General features: G+C 39.2%; 1 protein-coding gene across 2 annotated transcripts in view; it reads left to right on the forward strand.

Annotated features, from left to right (window-relative positions):
• The window catches only part of SKIC3 (SKI3 subunit of superkiller complex), a 54,591-nt gene that overhangs the window by 22,500 nt on the left and 11,569 nt on the right, over positions 1-20,522 (forward strand). For both annotated transcript variants that reach the window (XR_012657911.1, XM_075078416.1), the window contains exons 16-36: positions 462-641; positions 1,454-1,578; positions 2,028-2,281; positions 4,698-4,800; positions 5,592-5,768; positions 6,730-6,874; positions 7,046-7,124; positions 7,255-7,316; positions 7,440-7,496; positions 8,588-8,656; positions 9,559-9,633; positions 10,261-10,402; positions 11,495-11,588; positions 12,167-12,244; positions 13,545-13,669; positions 14,515-14,638; positions 16,933-17,151; positions 17,971-18,043; positions 18,774-18,827; positions 18,939-19,050; positions 20,331-20,459. Coding sequence is in view for 1 of the 2 variants with exons in the window: in XM_075078416.1 (XP_074934517.1) it covers positions 462-641; positions 1,454-1,578; positions 2,028-2,281; positions 4,698-4,800; positions 5,592-5,768; positions 6,730-6,874; positions 7,046-7,124; positions 7,255-7,316; positions 7,440-7,496; positions 8,588-8,656; positions 9,559-9,633; positions 10,261-10,402; positions 11,495-11,588; positions 12,167-12,244; positions 13,545-13,669; positions 14,515-14,638; positions 16,933-17,151; positions 17,971-18,043; positions 18,774-18,827; positions 18,939-19,050; positions 20,331-20,459 (2,476 nt within the window). In the remaining variant the exon portion in view is untranslated. The remainder of the gene's footprint in view (positions 1-461; positions 642-1,453; positions 1,579-2,027; positions 2,282-4,697; positions 4,801-5,591; positions 5,769-6,729; positions 6,875-7,045; positions 7,125-7,254; positions 7,317-7,439; positions 7,497-8,587; positions 8,657-9,558; positions 9,634-10,260; positions 10,403-11,494; positions 11,589-12,166; positions 12,245-13,544; positions 13,670-14,514; positions 14,639-16,932; positions 17,152-17,970; positions 18,044-18,773; positions 18,828-18,938; positions 19,051-20,330; positions 20,460-20,522) is intronic.

Raw genomic sequence — 20,522 nt, forward strand, 5'->3', positions numbered from 1 at the left:
GTGAACTTTTTAAAAATTATTATTATTGTCAAAGCTGTCTTCTGCTGTTGGGAGGCTGTGGGTTTCTTAAGTATAAACAAATCTGCCAAGTGTATCTAAAAAAAATTAAACTTTAGAAAAAGCTGGAGTTAACTGTGATGGTAAGAGTATGAGCATAATGGTTGAAACCAAGTAGAATGTGAAAATAATGGGATGTAGTAAAGAATTGTTTTCTCTTAACACAACTAGCTTGTTAGTACTTCTTGTACAGAATGTTTTGTGTCATGAGGTTTATAGCAGATTCTACAAATGTTTAAAGCTCAGGTAATCTCTGAAAACTTAAAGCTTGTCACATGTATCACAGAAGGAGCTTAAATAAGTTGATAAGCAGAGATTGAACAAGCAGTTATTGCTGGAGAGGTTATATCATAAGTGTAATCCTTCAGAATGCTGTCTTACATTGTGTTCATATTTCCTTATAGGCTGCAAAACTGGACAGCTACTTGGGAAGTGTCTTTTGTTATTTAGGTAACTACTACAGAGACATTGCTGGAGATAAAAGTAGAGCTCGTGGTTGCTATAAAAAGGCTTTTGAACTGGATGGCACCGATGAAGAATCTGGAACAGCAGCTGTAGACATAAGCGTGGAGCTTGGAGACATGGTATTGTACCTTCAGGGCTTTGGATCACTGCTGTTTTGTTTTTCTGTTAATCCTGCTCTTTGTGGAATCACTTCAGGTTTCCTCTGGTATTTGAGAATAAGATCTGAAAACAGATGTTCTGTCATTGCTTAGCAGTTTTCATAGTTGGACCTGCTTCAATTTTATGCTCCAATGCCAAATTAAATCTATCTGGGAGAAGGGTAGGGCAGTGAAGCATAACATTGTAGTCATCACGTGTGATTTAGACGGATTATTTTTTTCAGTAGAGAAAATGAAGAGAAAGTTAGTTTTCTTTTCATGTTTAACTTGTGCCACTTCTTTTCTCCATCCTCCACCTTGCTCCTTTCAAGAAAAGCATACAACGTCATCAGAACATTTAAAAAAATATTTTTTATATAGCATTGTGTAAAAACTTCTGAGCCTATGATATTACAGAGTAAGTGTAATCCATACTTTGACAGCCTCCATTGGAACATCTGGAAAGTCAGTCTCGGTATCTGACTTGCTGCAAATACCTATATCCTCTCTGGTTTAAAAAAAGAAAATAGTCTTTGCAAAACCGCAGGAAGCTACTGTCTATTTGCAAAGACAGGTACGTAAGAAATAATCATGTCTTTAGCTGTGATAATTTCCTCTAATCTGCCACTCAGCCTGCCAGCTTTGAAAAGCTCCTGTAAGATTTCTTCATTACAGTAATTAACAGATTAGACAGTTTAATGGTTTGCTGGATTAGGAGTATTCTTCTTTAACAAGAACTTTGTTCTTTGCACATGTATATGTTTACTAACCTGGCATTTTTGATGCTTTGTTAGGACGCTGCTCTGTCAATCCTGAATGAGGTAACTGAAAAAGCAAGTCCTGGTACAGCAAAATGGGCCTGGCTTCATCGTGGACTTTATTACCTGAGAACTGGTCAGCCATCACAAGCGGTGGCCGAGTAAGAGAACTAGTGGCTGGTTTAAGCCATTTTCCATAAATCCCGGTAAAACAGTCTCTGAGCTGAGCAAGTTTTGAAAATAATTTAGCTGGTTATAGGATGGCTTGCACTAAACAATGGGAAATGGGTCTGAGCAAGCTGTGCCTATCTTCACTTCCAGAATTAGTACAATGTAGTCTTTTCAGCATAGTGGTGTTCTGTGCTAACAAGCCTGGTGACAGGCTTGTCATAGACAAGCACAGTATAGCACTGAATAATGAGCCAAGATTAGGTACAATGTCTAAACTTGTATAATGTGCTCTGAAGATGAAAACACTGCTATGCTGTGTTTAAAAGTTCTGTATAATTGTGCATTTGTGTCCTGAGTCTATATAATGCAAGGAAATAATTTGTTCATGTTAACTTGTATCATCTTGTATTTAAATGAATTTGTATCTTGATATCTTCAGTTTGCAGGCAGCTCTCAGGGCTGATCCAAAGGATTCCAACTGCTGGGAGTCTCTAGGGGAGGCATACCTGAGCAGAGGTAGCTATTCAACAGCTCTAAAATCCTTCAGGAAAGCAAGTGAGCTGAACCCAGAGCTCGTGTACAGCATTTACATGGCTGCAGCAGTTGAGCAGATTCTAGGCAAATACGAAAATGCTATAGCTACCTATCAACAAATCTTAAAGAAGACAGAAGACTATGTGCCTGCCCTTAAAGGTAATATGTCTGAATTTGAAAGTGTTAACTCCTTCTCCCTCTACACACCGTAGTGCTTCAGTGTTGTGGAGAAGTTCTTGGTGTACTGAGGTTTTCCTGCGTGGAAGGATGAGGTTGGATTTGGGTATGTAGAGCGCTGTGATCCCCTGCAAGAAAGCCAGTGTGTAGTAGCCTGCAAGTATCTGAAGAGCTCTTAAATCATGATGCGTGCAAGTGATTATTTCTCTTTCAAGTAAGTATGAAAGGTAATTATTCCTGTGTAGCTACTAGGCCAAATGGGTAGAAGAGTTGAAGATAGAGAGAGGAAGCCAGCTAATGGCGCTGCAGTTTCATCTGAGCAACAAAACACTGGCTTAACAGGCAATGGAGTCAGGCTGCCATTTCAAAGAGGTGGGCTATACAAATTTTCTGCTGCTCCTGACCATGCATTCCTCACTTCTTGTGTTAGCCCTGGTGATTGACACCCCTCTGAGCTTCTTCGAGTGATGAAAAATAGCAGTAAGGTATCCCAAGAGGTCTCACAAGTGTTAAAGGTGGCAGTAGGTAGAGGTCTTCAGTATATAGCTGGGAGCAGAGAGAAATGGGGGAACTGGATCTCCTTTCTGGTGATAAAACTGATTCTCCAGATATATAATATTTGGGAACGTATAACATTTGATAGCCAATGAAAAACTGTTCAGTTTACATTCTCCCTGCCACCTAGTCACTCTCACCCCATATATCCATCTGAAATAGGCACTGTTTGCAGTTTGGTACTGGTATGGTTTTTTGAGTTACAGAGTGTTCTGTAGTTGTGTGTAAGGCCTTTTGATTCTTGGGTGAATGTAAGTTGATTCTTGTAAGACTGAGAAGTGTTGGGTTGCTATTGCAACAGTAAGTTTTTCACCTGAAAGGTTAACAGGGTGGTTGTTCCTCTACCTCACCCTGCATAATTTTATTGCCTGGAGTTTGCCAGGCTAAAGTGACAAGGCAAAAGCTCCGTGAGAGAGTTGGAGGGTATTGCAGGTAGGTGTTTTTACTAGTTGTCGGGCAAGAAAGCAACACCTAACTGCAGCAACAGTTTGTAAAAGTGTTGTATAAAAAGGCGCATATATATATAGCTTTTTTTATTGTCTGTAAGTTACAGTTGACAGCATTACCTGGAATAAAATGCTTAGAGAAGACATAAGCACGTTGTATCAAGGCTTCTTCCCCTCCTCGGTTGCCTCTATATTTATTCTTTACTGAAATCTTCTAAGTCTTCTCTGATAATCCATCTCATCCTAATCTCCGATTTGTTAGCTCCAGATCCTACTTTGAGTCCCAAAACAGGCTTCACCTTCTTAGCGACTGTTTAATATTTACACTGGTTTGCTATCTTTTGTGGGCTTTCTTAAAACTCTCTGAAACATACATCAGTGTACTTTTGCTACTGTTCTGATCAGCCTAGACAGTTTGTGAGTTTAGTTGTTGGAAGCGGTCTCCTGGTAGGTGAGAGAAAACTAAACTGATGTTACTTGAATGCGTCTTTATGGTGTATTTTATTTTTGTGCTATTAAATGTTATGGTTTTTCTGCCGCTGCTCCAGCTTATCTTTTAGTGTATGACTCTGAGGAATAAAATCAATTTTGTTTTTAAATTACAGACCTTCTTGACATCTGAGAAGCTTATGGTCTTGGGACTTCTGTGGTCAAGACAAATACCTAGTGGGGGCAAGATAAAGATGCTTGCAAAACACAACTACTGTCATTAGTCGTTTGGTATACGATAGCATGAGAAAGGTACCTTCAGAACTGAGAACGAATGGTGCTCATAGCCAGCGACTTACTGTCAGGCAGACTCGCTGCTGGTGCCAGCAAGAGTATAAACCAAGCCATTACCTTGCTGGTTCCAAGACGCTAGAAATTGTGGCATTAGATGCAGTCCCTTTTTAACAGTTGGATTTATTTCCATATGAAGTGAATTCTTACATGAATAGGATTAAATAATGCTGTTTTCAAGCATTCTTCGAAGAATACTTCCCCTTTTGCCTATCTTTACATTCTTCTTTATGTGTTTCAGCAATGATGTTAGACTCATGTGAACTGGAAGTTGGTGTGTTTGTCAAAGACTTAGCAATGCAGAGCAGATTTCTCATCAGGGGTTTACTTAATCTTTGAGGACAACCCCAAAACTTAAATGCTATGGTTTTTATAATTAATTAGGTGTATTTTAATATTCAAAGTATTCCACAGTTCACACGTGACAGGATAGGTTAAAAGGAAAATCTCTGTTGTGAGCACTGTAGGTCTTTTGATTTTGGTGTAACATGTGCAGGGTATAAATCTTTGTATCAAGCAGAACACTGAGCAGGCTTCCACCCTTCCACCCCACCTCCTTTATCAAGCGTATCATTAAAGCATCTCTTTTCATAGAGGATATTTTCTCTTATTTTCAGGACTTGGTGAGTGCTATCTCATGCTGGGGAGATCAGCCCTTGATAACTATCTTGACAGGAAGGCTTTGGATTACATAGAGCAGGCTCTTGAATTTTTTACAAGGTTAGTACTAAATATTCAGTTATTTAATCTCCACAGCGATTGTGGGCTGACAGGCAGAGGAAAAAGAGTTAAGTGTTAGAGGATTTTCAGTTAAAATAAATCGAATGGACCAGGCTTCTAATCTAGAAGTAAGAATGTGTTTATTGAAAATGGTTTGAATAATGCGTTCTGGACTTAGGCTGCTTAAATGAATGGTAATTAATAGAGTTTTGTTTTTTCTGCTTAAAGATACAGAGTCATTGATCATAACACAAGTGTGAAACGACGCACCGTTCTCTCCGGCTGTCGTCTTATGTATATGGGACTGGGAGGAGGGGATTTCTACCAAAAATGGTGGATGAGAGGAAGTTGTTCCTTCCCTGCCTCAATCTTTTTGTTTTGCATTTCATACAAAATGCTTTAGTGTCCTAAATTAAACCTTGGGATCGCTCCTGTGACAGGATAAGGTCCGTCAGGTTTCTGCAGCTAAGTCGTGTCTTGTAACGTAACATGACAGTGCTCTGAAATGCAAGAGTGGGTGTAGTCAGCTGACATGTTGATAGATAATGGCTGATTTTCAGAACTGACTCTTAGTCCCAACGAAGTTGGGATACATTGACATTTTGTAGTTTCTCTTTTTTCAGTTATTTTTGACCATTCAGTCCTGTAGCTTGAATAGGAAGAAAACTGAATTAAAAAAAAATCAAACAGCTCATTGATTAATTATGTTTGAGCTTGTGCCACTCTTTCAGAAAAGGATACTGAATTGTCTGAATGGGTGTTGTATGGGTTTTCTATGTCATTAATTACAGCGCAACAAAGCACCGTTCTGATGTATCTTGCCTCTGGAAACTGCTCGGAGATACCTGTACTAGCGTGCATGTTATTTCACCAGCCAAAGTGAATGTTCAAGTCCTAGGATCCCTTCTGGCTAAAAATGCAAGCAAACAGAAGCTGAATAAAATTGAGCTGCTCAGACTGGGAGGAAGGTAATAATTTTTTATTATCAAGAGCTTCTGTGCAGCTTGAGACTGTAGAGTTTGAAATAGTCTGACTATTTCATTTCTAGAAAATGAAAGACATGCTGATCTGTCAACACCTGCGTATTGAGCAAAGATTAATGAGGTGGTAAATAGGGTCTCATGCTTCTTCCAAATTACACTGCTTATTTCAGAATATGTGTGCTGGATTGCCATAGTGGCTGTCAGCCCTTCATCTAGCACCTGCTCTTCTCCTTGTTTCTGTCTCCAGCACATGGCTACAGCCTGTCTGTCGTTCAACAAATTGTGCCTCTTTAAAGGGAGTGATTGCAGTAGTTGCTAACTCACTCCCCAGGACTACTAAAGGCCAAGATAATACTTCAACCTTTCTGCCTCTACATCTTTCTTAGAAAAATGTCATCAATTCTTGCCCTAGGTATGGGGTCTAGAGTACATTGGAAGAGGGAATTCCTTGTTTCTGGCCCTGGAAGCTCATGGTGGTAGAAGATCTCTGTAGTATTTCTGTAGCCTCTTCTGTGTCTCCCAAAGAGCTTGTGCAGCTGGATGTGTAAGGCAGGAAATGCAGCTGCTTAGTAAATCCAACCACAATAAGTGAAGTCAAATACTTCCTAGGGGAACTCTTATTAAAACTATAAAAATAACTGATGTTTGTTTTAAGTGAAAGTACGCATATTGCAACTGACACAGCTTTGATTTAATGCACATCTGTGACTTCACAAGTGGTGGGCACTACAGACTGCCTTTAGACCAGGATGGGTTCTGTGAAGATAACTGTCTGAGTGAAAATCGGTTAGTTGTTGTTTGCTTTCCATTCTTGTCTGCTTTTGTTTGTGTTTATGCATGTTTGCTTGGTTTAGGTTTTTAAGCACTCTTTTAAATGTTTTTTCAGCTTTCTGATCTTCATGTAGAAAGGCTTGGAATAATGCTTCTGTGATTCATGTTTCTGTAGGTGTTACGGCAGAGCTTTAAAACTGATGCCTTTGCCTAGCATATGGTGTGATCTTGGAATAAATTATTATCGACAAGCAGAGCACCTCACAGCAGTGGGCACTGACATGAATGAGATCAGTGATCTGCTAGAAAAGTCTCTACAGGTATTGCCTGTTTTTCCTGTTACATTCTTTAAAATTTAAATTGATCTTGGTGCTTGTCTGCACACTCCCTCTGTCCTCACTCAATAAAACCTGCGTCTCTGAATAAGTAAGTGCATGAATTCTTAATTTTAACTCTTCTAATGATGTAATCCATATTTGGTTTTCTTCCAGTGTCTCAAAAAAGCTGTGAGGCTTGACAGCAAAAACCATCTTTATTGGAATGCACTTGGTGTAGTTGCTTCCTGTAGTGGTAAGCCTGCAGTGAAACCCCTAGCTCCCTAATATTCTAAATTAGAAGGCAACTTGACTAACGGTGTTTATGAAATTCTGTTATATCAAGCTCTCCTTTTTTCTTCCCCCCGCCCCCCCCCCCCCGCCAGCTATTGGGAATTATGCTCTTGCTCAACATTCGTTCATCAAATCTGTCCAAGCTGAGAAAATCGTAAGTGCTGTAGGCAGCTGCCATCTGTTTCAAGTGGGCATTTAAAACTTTTTTCCCCGATGCAGTGTTATTTTTTTAATATAGTAATAATACATCGGGTTTAACTTCATTTGTTCTGTCTAGAATGTTGTTGCCTGGACCAACTTGGGCGTTTTGTATCTGGTGACTGGAAATATTGAGGTAAGTCTCTTTCCCATCCTCAAATATAGTTCCTCCCCCCCCTTTTTTTTTTTAAGGGAGCATATGGGGGCGGGAGTGTGGGCAAACAGTGAAGAATGTCCTTCTCAGATTCAAGAAATGTACTTCCTTTGATTGAAATAAAATTGGCACCTGTACCTTACTTGAGGCACACAAATGAATTAAATATTTATTCTGGAGGGGATAAGTGAACTTCTGAATTGGTGAGCTTGCTTTCCACACAACTGGATGGAATGGAAAGTATCTGGGAGGACTGAGAAGTAGTTAATCAAGCCAATGCACACCAGGTTTGACCAAGAACTCTTTTAATTCTAAGTCACAAACTGAACCTTGAGTTTGAGTTTCGCATATGTAGCTGCTTTCTGCTCATCAGCATGTCATATGATTCACTGTAATTCTGTGTAACCTTCAGAGTTTCTCTGAGAAAAATGAGAGTATATCTTAAGTAAAGTCCAGGGTTCTTATGCATTTAAAGCTACATCCTCTCCTATCTGCTGGTCAGAATTACAGAAATTTTGTTCAACTGGAAATGTGATGGTTAGAATTGTTTTCAATAAAACCTCGATACTGCAGACTGCTTACTGCTAAGGCTACTAATGCTAAGACTTTGTTACCTTATGCCATGTTGAGGGAGGAACTCTAAACATAAGCAATCCATAGGCAAAAGATAATTTGTGGGTGGTAATCAGTTTTAAAATTTTGAAAATGTGTTTGTTTAACTGTTCGCGTGAAGGAAAAGCAAATTTCCAAACCTGGATCTTCTGAGAGTCAGATTTTAAAATAGTAATCATTCTAAGAGCTGTTCTAGCTGCTGAACTGTTTTAAGAAGGAAATGTATTCGGAAGGGAGGGGAGCTTTGATCATGTAAAAAAAAAAATTTTTTTTAAACTAAACTGGATTATTTCTCTGTGCAATGCATTGTTCTTTATGGCACAGTAGGTGTTTTTAATAGCAGCCTAATTTTGTTATGAAATCTCTTCCAATACTACTGCATGTCAATACGTGTGTATACTCAAAAGTGCTCTGTTACCATGCCAGACAGTAAAATAGCGCTGTTGTCTTTGGTTCTACAGCAAGCTCATGAAGCCTTCAAGGTAGCTCAGTCTCTGGAGCCTTCCTACTTACTGTGCTGGATTGGCCAGGTAAGATGATGAAAAATTATAATACTGTGCACCAAAACCAGTTGTTAGAGAGGACTTGGACTCTATCCTAGTAATAAGCCGTTAATTAGTAAGCAATTAACATTTCATGAGAAAATTAAACGTTTTAAGTAAAGGGAGCTTCTACTTCCCCTGAGGGGGAATGGCACCCTCTGTTTCCATAATGGTAATACAATGGAAGCTACATTCATTAGGTATCTTTATATAATGTTTTTCTGGCTGATGCTGTGAGTTCTGTAAGAAACTAGCTGTTAAAAAAGTCACTTTGTGCTCTGAGGCTTTTTACTGAGCATTGTCAACAAAGCACTGTCTTCATAAGGTGCTAGTTACCTCAGCTTCAGCTATACCTCTAGGTCATTACATGGTGCTGCTTTACTGTCTTCTCAGCCCCCCTCTTCTAACGCCACTGCTAGAAAGAGCAAGTCTCTAATGTACTAGGCCATGTGTGAATCGTGGACATGCTTGTGACTCATACTTTCATGATTGCTGTAGGTGTGCTTCGTAATCCCATGCTGCTGACCTGCTAATAATATCTAATTGAAAATGGGTTCTAGGGAAGAACCAGCACCATCACAAGTCGAAATTCAGCTCCTGTCAGATGTTGTTAGAAGTTGTGCTAACACGCACAGAGTGTTTCTCCTGAAGAATGTGAGGTAGCAGTGGAAAACTTCGAGTTTCGAGTTCTGATACAGTGGAAACTGCTTGTGCTCCTTTTAATTGCATTCATTTTAGTCCTAAAACTGATGTTTCTTGGAGAATATGAGGAAAAGAAAGTGTCTTCTTGTTAAACACTTAAGATGTGCCTGACATAATGTGTGCTGAGTTTCCTGTCAGTGTCATGATTTTTAAAGTAGCTGACCACAGCAACTCTTGCTTCTCTGTAGGCTCTAATTGCAGAGAAGGTGGGCAGCTATGACACTATGGATCTCTTCAGGCACACCACTGAACTCAGTATGCATGTAAGTATAACAGTTCTATTATCCTGAGGTTTCCGCATATTGAATGTCTCTATGTAGGTGATGTAATTTTTCTAAAAATAGGCATGTCTTGAATAATGAAACAGTTATGGTCATGTTCCAGATGAGTTTGTCTGACTTCTGTGTTGTTCCTGGCCTATGCTGGCACTGACAAGCAGGTAGTTATTTTATTAAATGCTTTAGGCCCAGTGGTTCAAGCAATCAGCTCTGTAAGTTGAGAAAAAACATTCTTGATGTTCCACAGAACTGGACGGAGATCAAAAGCATAAATTTCAACTATTCCAGGAGAAAGCAAGGATATTGCCAGTACCCTGAGTTCTAAGAAGGTGGATAACTTTACATTCTTTTATAGCTTTTTTCATCTGTCATCCCTCCAGTGGTGCAGGAAATCATACGTTAATGTAAGAATTCCCTTTGCCCAAGGGACAAGTTAAAAACTGTGTGGAGTAATTCAGTCTGGTGTTTTCCTCTCCTGCTTGACGCTGATGCAGACTTCAGCAAAGACTCTGCCTTAAACCACAGAATTGTTATTATAATCTTTAATTATTTCACTGTTGCTTGAGCAGGTTTAATGACTCCTATTTTGGTGTTTTTTGTTTGTTTCTTGAGACTGAGGGAGCAAAAGGCTACGCACACTGGGTATGTTCAACGCTGCAGGATAAAAGCAACAGAAACACTGAGCTATACCAGTACAGCATTGTTCAAATGAATGCTATTCCAGCAGCCCAGGTGGTGTTGAGCAAATATACAGGTGGGTAACTTAAATGCCTCACTAACCTGTCAAGCTTAGGAGATGTATTCAGAACGAACAGATACACCTGTATGAGTTCTGGCAAAGAGTGATCTGGCTGGGCTGGGGAGAGGCTTTTGAGTGTAAAGGAAGTAGTCAAAAACAGGGTAAGTGGGCCACTGATTTTTATTATCACACAAAGATCAAAATAAGGACCCGAGCCTTGTCATGCTTGCCATCAGGTGTTTGCTGTCTGACTTCCTTTGGGTGCATCTATGCATAGGTGCAGATAGATGCTAGCTCCTCTGTCCCCCTGCTGCTCCTCTGCTCCCGCGTGCCGTATAACTCCATAACCTCAAGCGTATGGTTGTGTTAACCTTCAGCAGGAGATGGACCATGTTCTCGGGCACGGTCCCAAGCCAGTGTGGCCTTGCAGTTGGGGTAGGCTTGTGCATGTCTAGCTCTGAGAGTAGGTAGAACAAATGTGGATTTCCTTGAATCTGCCTTTATTAATGTAAACAAATCATTTGAGTAATCTGTTGCTGATTTTTGAGAGCTACAAAACATGACATAAATGTGAGACCGTATTTCTTTGTGAAATCCCTGTTTATAAATAGACTGCAGGAGGGGCTTACGGGATCCTTCATAATCTAGGAAAAAAGGTTGGAAGTCTGGGGTGAGATGACAGCGGACAAATCTGTGCCTTAGCTACTCATAAGCATTTCAAAGATGTAGTATTAGAAATAAATTGTAAGATTCTACTGGTATTTTACTACAGTCAATACAAGCTGAATAGTTTCCTATTTCATTACAAAAAAAACCCAGATCACTGTGGGCTGAAAAATTTAAAATATATGGAATGCATTAGTGCTGCGTCATGAGGTTTTAAACATTTTTTGAGCCAATCTGATGTCGCGCTGTTGGTCTTAGTATCCCTTCTTTATTTGCCTGCAGCCTGTCAAAATGATTCCAGTGAGAAGGGACAGAAGCGCTTGGCACAGTGTTCTGTATATGTGCATACACTGTAGCATCAGTGTAGCAATGTTTCTGTAATGCTTCTTCACAGCTCTCTCATGATCATGTTCTCCTATATTGTCAATTCTGATTTTCTAGAAAGAAATCCAGACGATGCATCTGCTTTCACAATGCTTGGTTATTTGAATGAGTACCTGCAGCTGAAAAAGCAAGCAACAGATGCCTATGAGAGGTAAGCTATACACCCTGAAAAGTTTACTGCTAGGAGCTCCTTGACCTCTTTTTCTGTGCACCAGCTGAAGAACTTAAGGGTTTATCTTTTCTGTTGGTAAACCTTACTTTCTCGATTCAACAGTATATTTCAACTAGGTGTACTGTATGGGGAGGTATGGGGATGTTCTTATACCAAACTTGGAAATGCAGAGCACGGAACTGGAGAAGAAGAGGCATTCCAAAGCTTGAGTGTCTTACCAGCAAATTTAGCTCAATCACTGGATGGCATTTAAGTGAAATTTTGGTTAGCTTGGTTTTAGTTTTGGTCTGTACCCCATTCTAATTAATGGAGGTGGTGGGGCTTTGTTTTGGTTTTTTTTAGTCTCTTTTCAAATGGTAGGAGGAGGTGGTAGAGGAAACCATGTTTGGTGAACATGTTTGCTGATGCATTAAAACTGTAAAATAAGCTCTGTTTGTGCTTAATTAGCAGAGAGAAGCTTCTGCATAAAACATTTGTCCATTCTGCTCTGAGAACTACTGTCAAAATATGCTTGAGATAGTCAGATGGTAATTATTCTTAATTGTGGTTATTTTCAGGGCAGCTTCATTGCTGAAAAACTCTGAGGATACTGAGAAATATAATATGGCAATGCAAAACTATGGCAGGTTACTGTGGTAAGCGTTTGTTGACACATTTTCCCTGCCCCTACCTTCAGCTTTGGGTGTAGTGAATGCAGTGGTGCAAAACATGGGTGAGGCTTAAAGGTGGTTGCTAAAAATAAAATCTATTAAACATAATTCTTTACTATAGACAAGTGTGACTGAACTTTGTATGTGCTTCAGAAATGGGTAGTGTATTTTTAAAAAAATCAAATTGCAGGGAATTGCTGTATGTCTTCCCATTTTATAATGTATCAGTGATTCTGTCATCCTTAGCTTGATATTTAAGTGTCTTAACATAGTTTACACAATGTAGCTGTTGTATGGTCTCGGAATAAACTGGGGTTTTTATGATATCTATGTTTGAGATATGTAGTAGGCTTAGACTGAATAAAATATCTGCTTCAGGGTTTATTCCAAATTCCTTCTACCTGCCCTTTGAATTTGTATTGACTTGTGCAGCCTGAATCATGTGGGGTTGGGGTGTTGTGTACATATATGTGATCTTTCTGATAACTCTGCTGCAGTCCTACTCACAGTTCTGAGTTCCCTTCACTGTTTCATTCTGGTTCTGAGGGAATGCAGGACACAAGTCTTAACAGATGAAGACTTTCAAACTTCTCCTTGATATGAGATAGCCCAAGGTCTGCTAATTTTCGTCAGATTTTTGTAGCTCTGCAGGGAAACTTCATATATTCATAAGTTTGTGTACATGACACTGGAACTTCTAGGCTGTGATAATGTGATAATTCATTCTTGAACTTCAAAGAAGGTTAAGAAGCAACTCTTCAGTTTCCCATAGTCTCAGATCCAAGCTGTATGTGTGGTGATTCTGGCGCACAACTTACACAAGAGCAAAGCTCCAGTAACTAATAACCAGTTCTAATAAACACAGTCCTGTATAATTTCTTCCCTAGTGGTCTTAGAACAAGAATGCTGTATCTCTGTCCGTACGTGCACATGCCTGTCTGTGTGCATGCATACTTTGATTTGCTTTTTGCATGTTTCTCCTTTGCTGTTTTCTCGCACTCCTTTGAGCGTTAGGTGACATCCTTAAATGTAGCTGTCATGCAGATGGGGAGAACTTTTTACTAAAAATTATACTTCATACAACAGATAGTTGGAGAGAGTAACTGCTATAACAGAAGGAGGGTGGGAAATATTGCACATTCTTGTCCTAGTCTTGCTCTTTTCTAGATGTCTGCTTAGAACTGATGTGGAAAAGAGGATACTGGTCTGCAAGGACAACTTGTCTGAGTCGTAGCAGCTGTGGCTACATGCTTCATACCAGTGACTGTTTGTTTTTTTTTAACAGTGCTGTTGGTCAGTGTGATAAGGCTATTGAGGTCTACACATCAACGCCCCTGACTGAGTTCAATGGCCTGGTTGGGGTAGCATTAGCCTACTTCAAGAAAGGACTCTTACAAGAAAGTATCAAAGGTAAATATCTGCCTAACTCAAAGCATTATCAGCCACTTCTCTTGAGATCAGTCTTCCCAAACTCTGTCTGACCAGCCTAGCTGTAGTTCAGTTTATGTCAGTCTTTCAGTCCTAATGCATAAGTACAAATTCCACAACTATTTTAATTATTAGACTGTTCAGCACGGTGCTAGAACTGTTAAAAAGTACAAAGGGATGCTACATTTCTTCAAGTGCTTAATTCTTGTCGATTAAGCTGTTGTGCTCTTAGCTTTCCTTGTTCTCAGATGAAATGGCTTTCCTGGAAAAATCAGTTCTGGGCAGGAGATTAATGTGTTTTTCAAAGCACTTTAGCGCTAAATGTAAGTGCTCTATTGTGTTCTGCACTCCTAAAATGTGAGACTTTGCAAAAAGGTATACTGAATTGTCAGTGTAGAAGTGTAAGCACTCACAAAGGACAGACAGCTCAGCATTTGATATAACTCTTAGTTTTTAATTGGAATGATGTGTACCCATCTGAAGTACTATTTCATGAATAAACTATCACAAGGGAGTATTGAAACTGTGTTCTTTCAGGCATTTTCTGGATATCCCAATATTGCTTTTCAGTTCTGTTTCCACTTGCTACATATTAAACAACTCCCAGGCTCAAAGCAGCTCTATAAATCTGGTATTTCCCAACACATAGTTGCTTCCAAAGTCTTTGTCAACTTTTATTGTCTTCTGCCTATGATTTGAGGTGTGAAAATACAGTGAACCTGAAATCAAAGTGCCCGTGTGCGTTCTAATACTATGCCTTTCTAGAGGCTTTATAAACATTGTGTTTTTCTCTCCTACTTCAATTCTTTGTCTTGAATTTTTAACAGCCTATGAAAAAGCTTTGTCTCTTGCTGAGTCTGAACAAGATAAAGCACATATTCTGACTGCCTTGGCAATAATAGAGTATAAACAGAACAAAGTGGATGCTGCGAAGACACTGCTGTTTAAATGGTAAGTGGAGGGAATAGTAATTGCTATATGATGTTTTATTGTGCTGCCGAATCCTCAAATTTACTTTTTGGGGATCTCAAGTGGGTATTTTCTTTTTGCGTTGCAGAGTAAAAGTGGGAGCGGATGCAGTGTTCCTTTAAGCTTATTCATGTGATATATCTGTTTCGTTCTATGGCTTGTGTCTTCTTCCATGTTCTTAAAGCAGTATGGAGTGGAAGGGTTGGTGGGCTGGGCAGTTTGGATGTATAATATCCTTGAATGGTAGCTTTAATAGTTTTATCTTTTAAGATAATACTAATCTGTAGTTGTCCTAAGCACTAGGCAATATTTTTGCTCTTTGCTGTAAGAAATCTAGATGACTAATGAAAGCAATTTCCATTTAAATAGTCAGAAAGCTCCAGAACAATTGTGTTCCAAGTGTCATAGATGAGGACAGTCTCGTAGTTTCCCCATGAAAAGGAACAGATCTGCATCAGTTGTTCACTTAAGTTTTGAATGTCTTTGTTTTTCAGAGGTGTGGAGGCTGAAAGCCTGTGCATCGCTGTTAGTCTCCTGGTAGCTATGGATTTAGAGCTAACATCTCAGCCTCTCAGGATCAGCTCTGTCAGTAGAGAGCTCCTGTAGTGGCTGTACAGTCTCTGTCTTGCCAGCAGGCTCCTGAAGTTACTGAAATAGTGAAGGTCCATGACCCAGTACACTCTAAATCCTGAGTAACTGATGATTGATTAGCTAGGGACCTGATATTTCCTGTGTCCTATTAATCACTGCAGGCTTCTGTTTTTGTCATGAACATCAACAATGAGAATTTTGCACATGACACTAGTTAGTTGTGTTTAAAAGAAAAAAAAAAAAAAGTAGTAAATGGCTTACGAAAGTAACACTACAGTGAGTATGTCTAGACCTGCATTGGAACACAGCACTGCGAAGGTATATGGTGGATTTTAGTAATAAGAAATAAATCAGTGCGTTCTAGTCCAATAGACAGGAGTCTTTGTTGACTGGAATTCATGCTAGATGACTTAAAGGGCCTCAGCAGGGCCTTGAATAAGAAGCTGCCTTTCTTCTTTTCTCACAGCCAGCTTGGCACAGGGATTTTTAGCAGTGAGTATGTCTTTATAGCTAATATGGTATAATCCCACTTCTTACTTGTCAAAGAGCAGCACCTTTGCATGAGGTAACATAGCATTGGCTATTCAAGTTTATGTTTAACAGCTCTTAGGAATCTTTCTTGCTAGGGACTGAAAGCAAAGCATAGGATTGGAAATATACATTTTTGTCTTTTTTTTTTTAAGGCAAGAAATTGTCGTTAGAAGCTTCATTAGGAGTCTAGTCACCTGATAAGTGAAAGTAAGCAGCACTTCATTCTGGAGTTATGTTTAGGACATTACAGTGAAGTAACTCCAAATTAGTGTTGCCATGCACTGTTTGTTATTTGCCTTCATTCCGTTTGCGGTGCAATTTATTGAATTGCCTTTTTTGTAAGAACACCTTCAACTACTACATCAGCTGAGGTCTTTGATTTGCATTGGTTGTGCTGAGCTTGCTGTTTCCACCAGAGTTGAAGATCACGGGGTTAACTTGAGTTGAGAGTTCTCCACCTATACTAGAAAAATTTGCTGAAAAGCATCAATAACTGTATCTAGCAGATCTCCAGTAAAGTTTGCAATACTACTGATATGAGGTTAAACTGCCTCTCATAATGAAACAAATGGAACAGTGCAACTGATAGTGGTACTAAAACTAACAGATGGTGGAAAGTGTGCTCAAAACTACCTTACGTTGGAACAAATCTTGCTGTAAACAAGGCATAATTTCTCAGAACATCCCTATTCTCAGGAAGAGCAGTTTTATGCAGCAGGCTGATTCCTGGCTTGTTCCTTCCTGGATTTCTGTTGCAAAGCTGTAAGGAAGCACACTGCAACTCAGGACTGATGCTAGTTAGGAGTACAAACGTCTTCAGGAGAAGAAAATAGTTGTCAGTGTTACACGTTGTCTCTTACCATTTATTTTACAGCTGCTGCTGAAGGACACAATGTGTCAGAGTCTTGCCAAGTAGTTACACATTATAAGCTTGGGTGCTGAAATGGCACATAACCACTGCTGTTTTCCTTGCTCTGAGGTCTCAAGGAGGCTGACCTAGCTTGATCCACGATCCCACAGTGAGAGGCTGTTATTTCTGTATACCATACATGATACACAGGAGCAAGAGGAGTCAGAAGTAACAAGTACTGTAATGTTAACAGTAAGTTTAATTTATGCTCCAAACTAGTGTCTCCTTCCCTCCGATTCCACAGCTCATTAAAGGAACCTAGTACGGAAAGTCTGAAGGCTTTGTGCACGCTAGGACTGGTAAAGGAGGATGCTACACTTGCAACAGCAGCCCTAAAAGAATTACTGAAGCATGAAAAAGGGGGCGATAGCATTTATGAGAGGTGCCTTATTGCATCTGCTGTTTATGCATTGCAAGGTAGAAGTGTGGAGGTCCAGAGACAAGTCTCCAAAGCAATACATAGGTATGTATTTTGTCTGTCTTTAGATTGCCTTGTAAATGTGTTGCTGAGATTGCATTGAACAGTAAGCAAACCTCTGTTCACCAGCAGCATTCTTCTAAAAAAAAAAAAAGTTGTTTTCAAACCTGAAGTCCTCACGTAAGGTTGTAGCATCAGTTGACGGAAGCTTGCTTTCTGATTTATAGGATCAAATGGCAGAAGTTTCTTGGCTTGTTTGGGGTTTTCTTGTTTTGTTTTTGTGGCTTCTTTGGTAGTTAGATCAGTTCACTGTGCTATAAAAGCATTTTTCATTATATATAGCAGAACCTTCAACCTAGACGACCCTCTAGAGCTTTTATTTAATATTTAAGAGTCTCTGAAGCCGTTCATTCCATTAGCTAAGTGCCTGTGTTTAAAAGTGTTTTGATTAGCCTTAGCAACATAGAAAGGGGGAACTTTAATCAATGTTTTTAAGCAAGCCACACCTCATAGTCTTTCCACATGTTTTCAGAAACTGTTATTTATGCAAATTGTTTTTCTCCAACTGCAGTTAAAATTCCTTGTTCTTCAGACTATGAGGACAAGACCTGTAGTCCTAGAGTTCATTTTCTTCCCGTGAATATTGATATGCATGTTGTATGTTTTATTTCTTTAGCCAGCAATGTAACATCAATATTGTGTTGTTTGTTTTAAATTATTATCCACGTCTATTTCCAACCACTGTGGGTTGTTTTCTTAATAGAAAAAAAATCCATTGGGGATTTATAGCAACTGCCTGCTGAGTTACGGAAGACCAGGTTCACCTCTAAACTAGGAAGTCTAATATCCTTGTTCTTTTCCCAGTAACCCAGATAATCCTGCCCTCTGGTCTCTTCTGTCTCGAGTTGTTCCTCTGTATGCATCACAAAAGGCAAAAGTAAGTGCATTGCTGTAACAGATGTGTGCTGTTCACATCCTGAGTAGTCTGTGTTGTTTCTTAACTAAAAAAACCCCACCCTTCAGTAGATGGGACATTCACAGGTTAATATGAAAACTTAAGGCTTACATACACGAGCTCATCTGGAGCAATTCACAGGTACATAGTGAAATCAGATGTCCAATTATTTGATTCTTTCACGGGATAGCAATTCTTTATCTTATTGAAAGAAACTTACAGGAAAAATATATACTAGAGTTATTCCAACAAGAAAAGACTGTACTATGCATATTTTTTTGTTTAGTTTTATACATATGAATGTGTGTATAACAATATATATTAGGATTTACATATGTTGAATTCGATGGATGTAGTCAATTTCACTTTTCACATTATCCAGTATTTCCTTGCCACCTTCATGCTTATTATTAGCTCTTCTCCAAATACATTTTGTCTTAATTTACCTCAATTATGTAAACAGAAGTAGCACCTGAAAACAAACCCCTTTCTATAAGGGGCTAAAATTAGAAGCATAGTGTATAGATAAACTCTAATCCTGAATGTCTCTTCCTAATTCTTCATAAAGGGATTATGCTGTAGGCAAGGAAAAGTTCTCATTGTGTAAACTCTGTATTTCTGATTAACAAAGATTAAAAAATCTTGGCATTACATTTTGCATAAAATCTCTTAATTAATCAGTTGTATAACTAAGGTTTTTTTGATCATACAGGCGGGAGCTGTGGCAGGAAGCATTGCACAAGTACTTGATGTAAACCATGGAAAGGTTTGGCTTTCTTAAAATGCATACTTTATAACTCCATTAACAATCCTAAAATTAATTCCATATGATCACTTACATTATAGTGTTAAGTCACTTTTATGTTCTGTTTTATAGGAAGTCCTGCTGTATACTACAGTTAATCATCTGGCAGCAGGATGTTCCATGTTAGAAGATGAGAAAAACAATCCTCTGAAAAATATTCAGAAGGCCGTCCACCTCTGTCCAGGTTACTCTTGTTCTCAAACACAGTAGTGATTATTTTCTTTTTTACCCATCAGAAAGAAAATTATTGCACTAACAAAAAAGTCCACTTCTCTTGGGTTGTTCTGTTGTTTTGGATTGTCCATGTATGTTTTGGAGAGAATGCTTAGAGTTGACATTTTAACTGTCAAGTTTAGACATGGGGAATTAAAATAGACAAGAAGGAAAAAATAGCTGAGTTTTAAGGCTTGTTCTGAAAACATGGGCAATGTGTTAATCCCTCAGCAGGAGAAAGAGGTAAGTATTATTTTGTATATTAGATAAAAAACTCCCTCACAGTCAGTATGCTGCACGAAGCAGGAGAGATTTATTCATGTAGCTTGAGAATTTGGATTGGAAGTGTTCTGAAACAACATGCTGGTTATGAACTGTAGGCAACTGTTCACCTACTACCAAATGGTGAGCTTCATGAAGCACAAATCTAGTGGGGTTTTCAAGTGCTAATTTGCACATGATAATGAAATACCAGAATTTATTTCTTCTGCAGTAATTTTGCTCTGATGCATTAGTGTGGCTGCAAGTTAAAAATTTCAGTTACTTTCCTACAGGTACACACAAGAGTATGACTGCTATTCAAAACCAGTATAATCTACACCTTACTTTGTTAGATCTTCGAGCTTTGTTTCATTTTGCTGGCAAAATTCATTATCTTTGGGGTGAAAACTTAGATGGGAGAAGTCTTTAACAGTACTTCATCTAGTTCAGGACAGAGACCACTCTTCCAGTCACAGTGGCTCTTCACAGGGCTAGGTCAGGGCAGAGCTAACACTGGAATTAGCTGACACTAGACGTAGACACCCGTCACCGTAACTTGCATGCTAGTGGTCAGACAAGACTGAGGCTGTATGACTGGAAACTGTGGATGGCATCCTCGGATTTTTGCTGCCACTGTTAGGCAGCGCTGAGCGATAGTCAGGTCTAATCTGTGTGGTCAGATAAAGATGGTACCTTCAGGTTAGCACATAAGTGGCTATGTAAAAAATATGTTAGTTGGCTTTAGAAACAGCATCTTTGTCTCATAACGTGAAGAATCTTAGTAATTAGAGGCGAACAGTTGTCAGCTGCCTTGGGCTGAGCTGATGTAAGGGTCTGATTGAATTACCCGCCTGGTTCTTGCTATCTCTGTTTACAGTGGTGATTCCATTATTTGCTATGTTTTTATGCTTAATCTGGTAAAGACCATTCCAGATGAACCACCAGCATGTTTAAAATGGGCACGAGTTGACTTCAACCATTGTTTTCTAGATAATCCTGCTGCCTGGGCAGTGCTAATGGCAGCTTGTCACGCTGAAAACACCGTTGTCTGTCTAAACAACACTCAGCCGAAGCGAACGGATCTAGAGATGACACTTGTATCTAGAGTTTCAGCAAAAAGTAAGCTATACAAGTTTTCTGGTTTAAAAAAATAAAATAAAAACTGAAATGTTCCAAGCTTGC

The sequence above is a fragment of the Phalacrocorax aristotelis genome, chromosome Z (genome assembly GCF_949628215.1).
Source record: "Phalacrocorax aristotelis chromosome Z, bGulAri2.1, whole genome shotgun sequence".
NCBI lineage: Eukaryota > Metazoa > Chordata > Aves > Suliformes > Phalacrocoracidae > Phalacrocorax > Phalacrocorax aristotelis.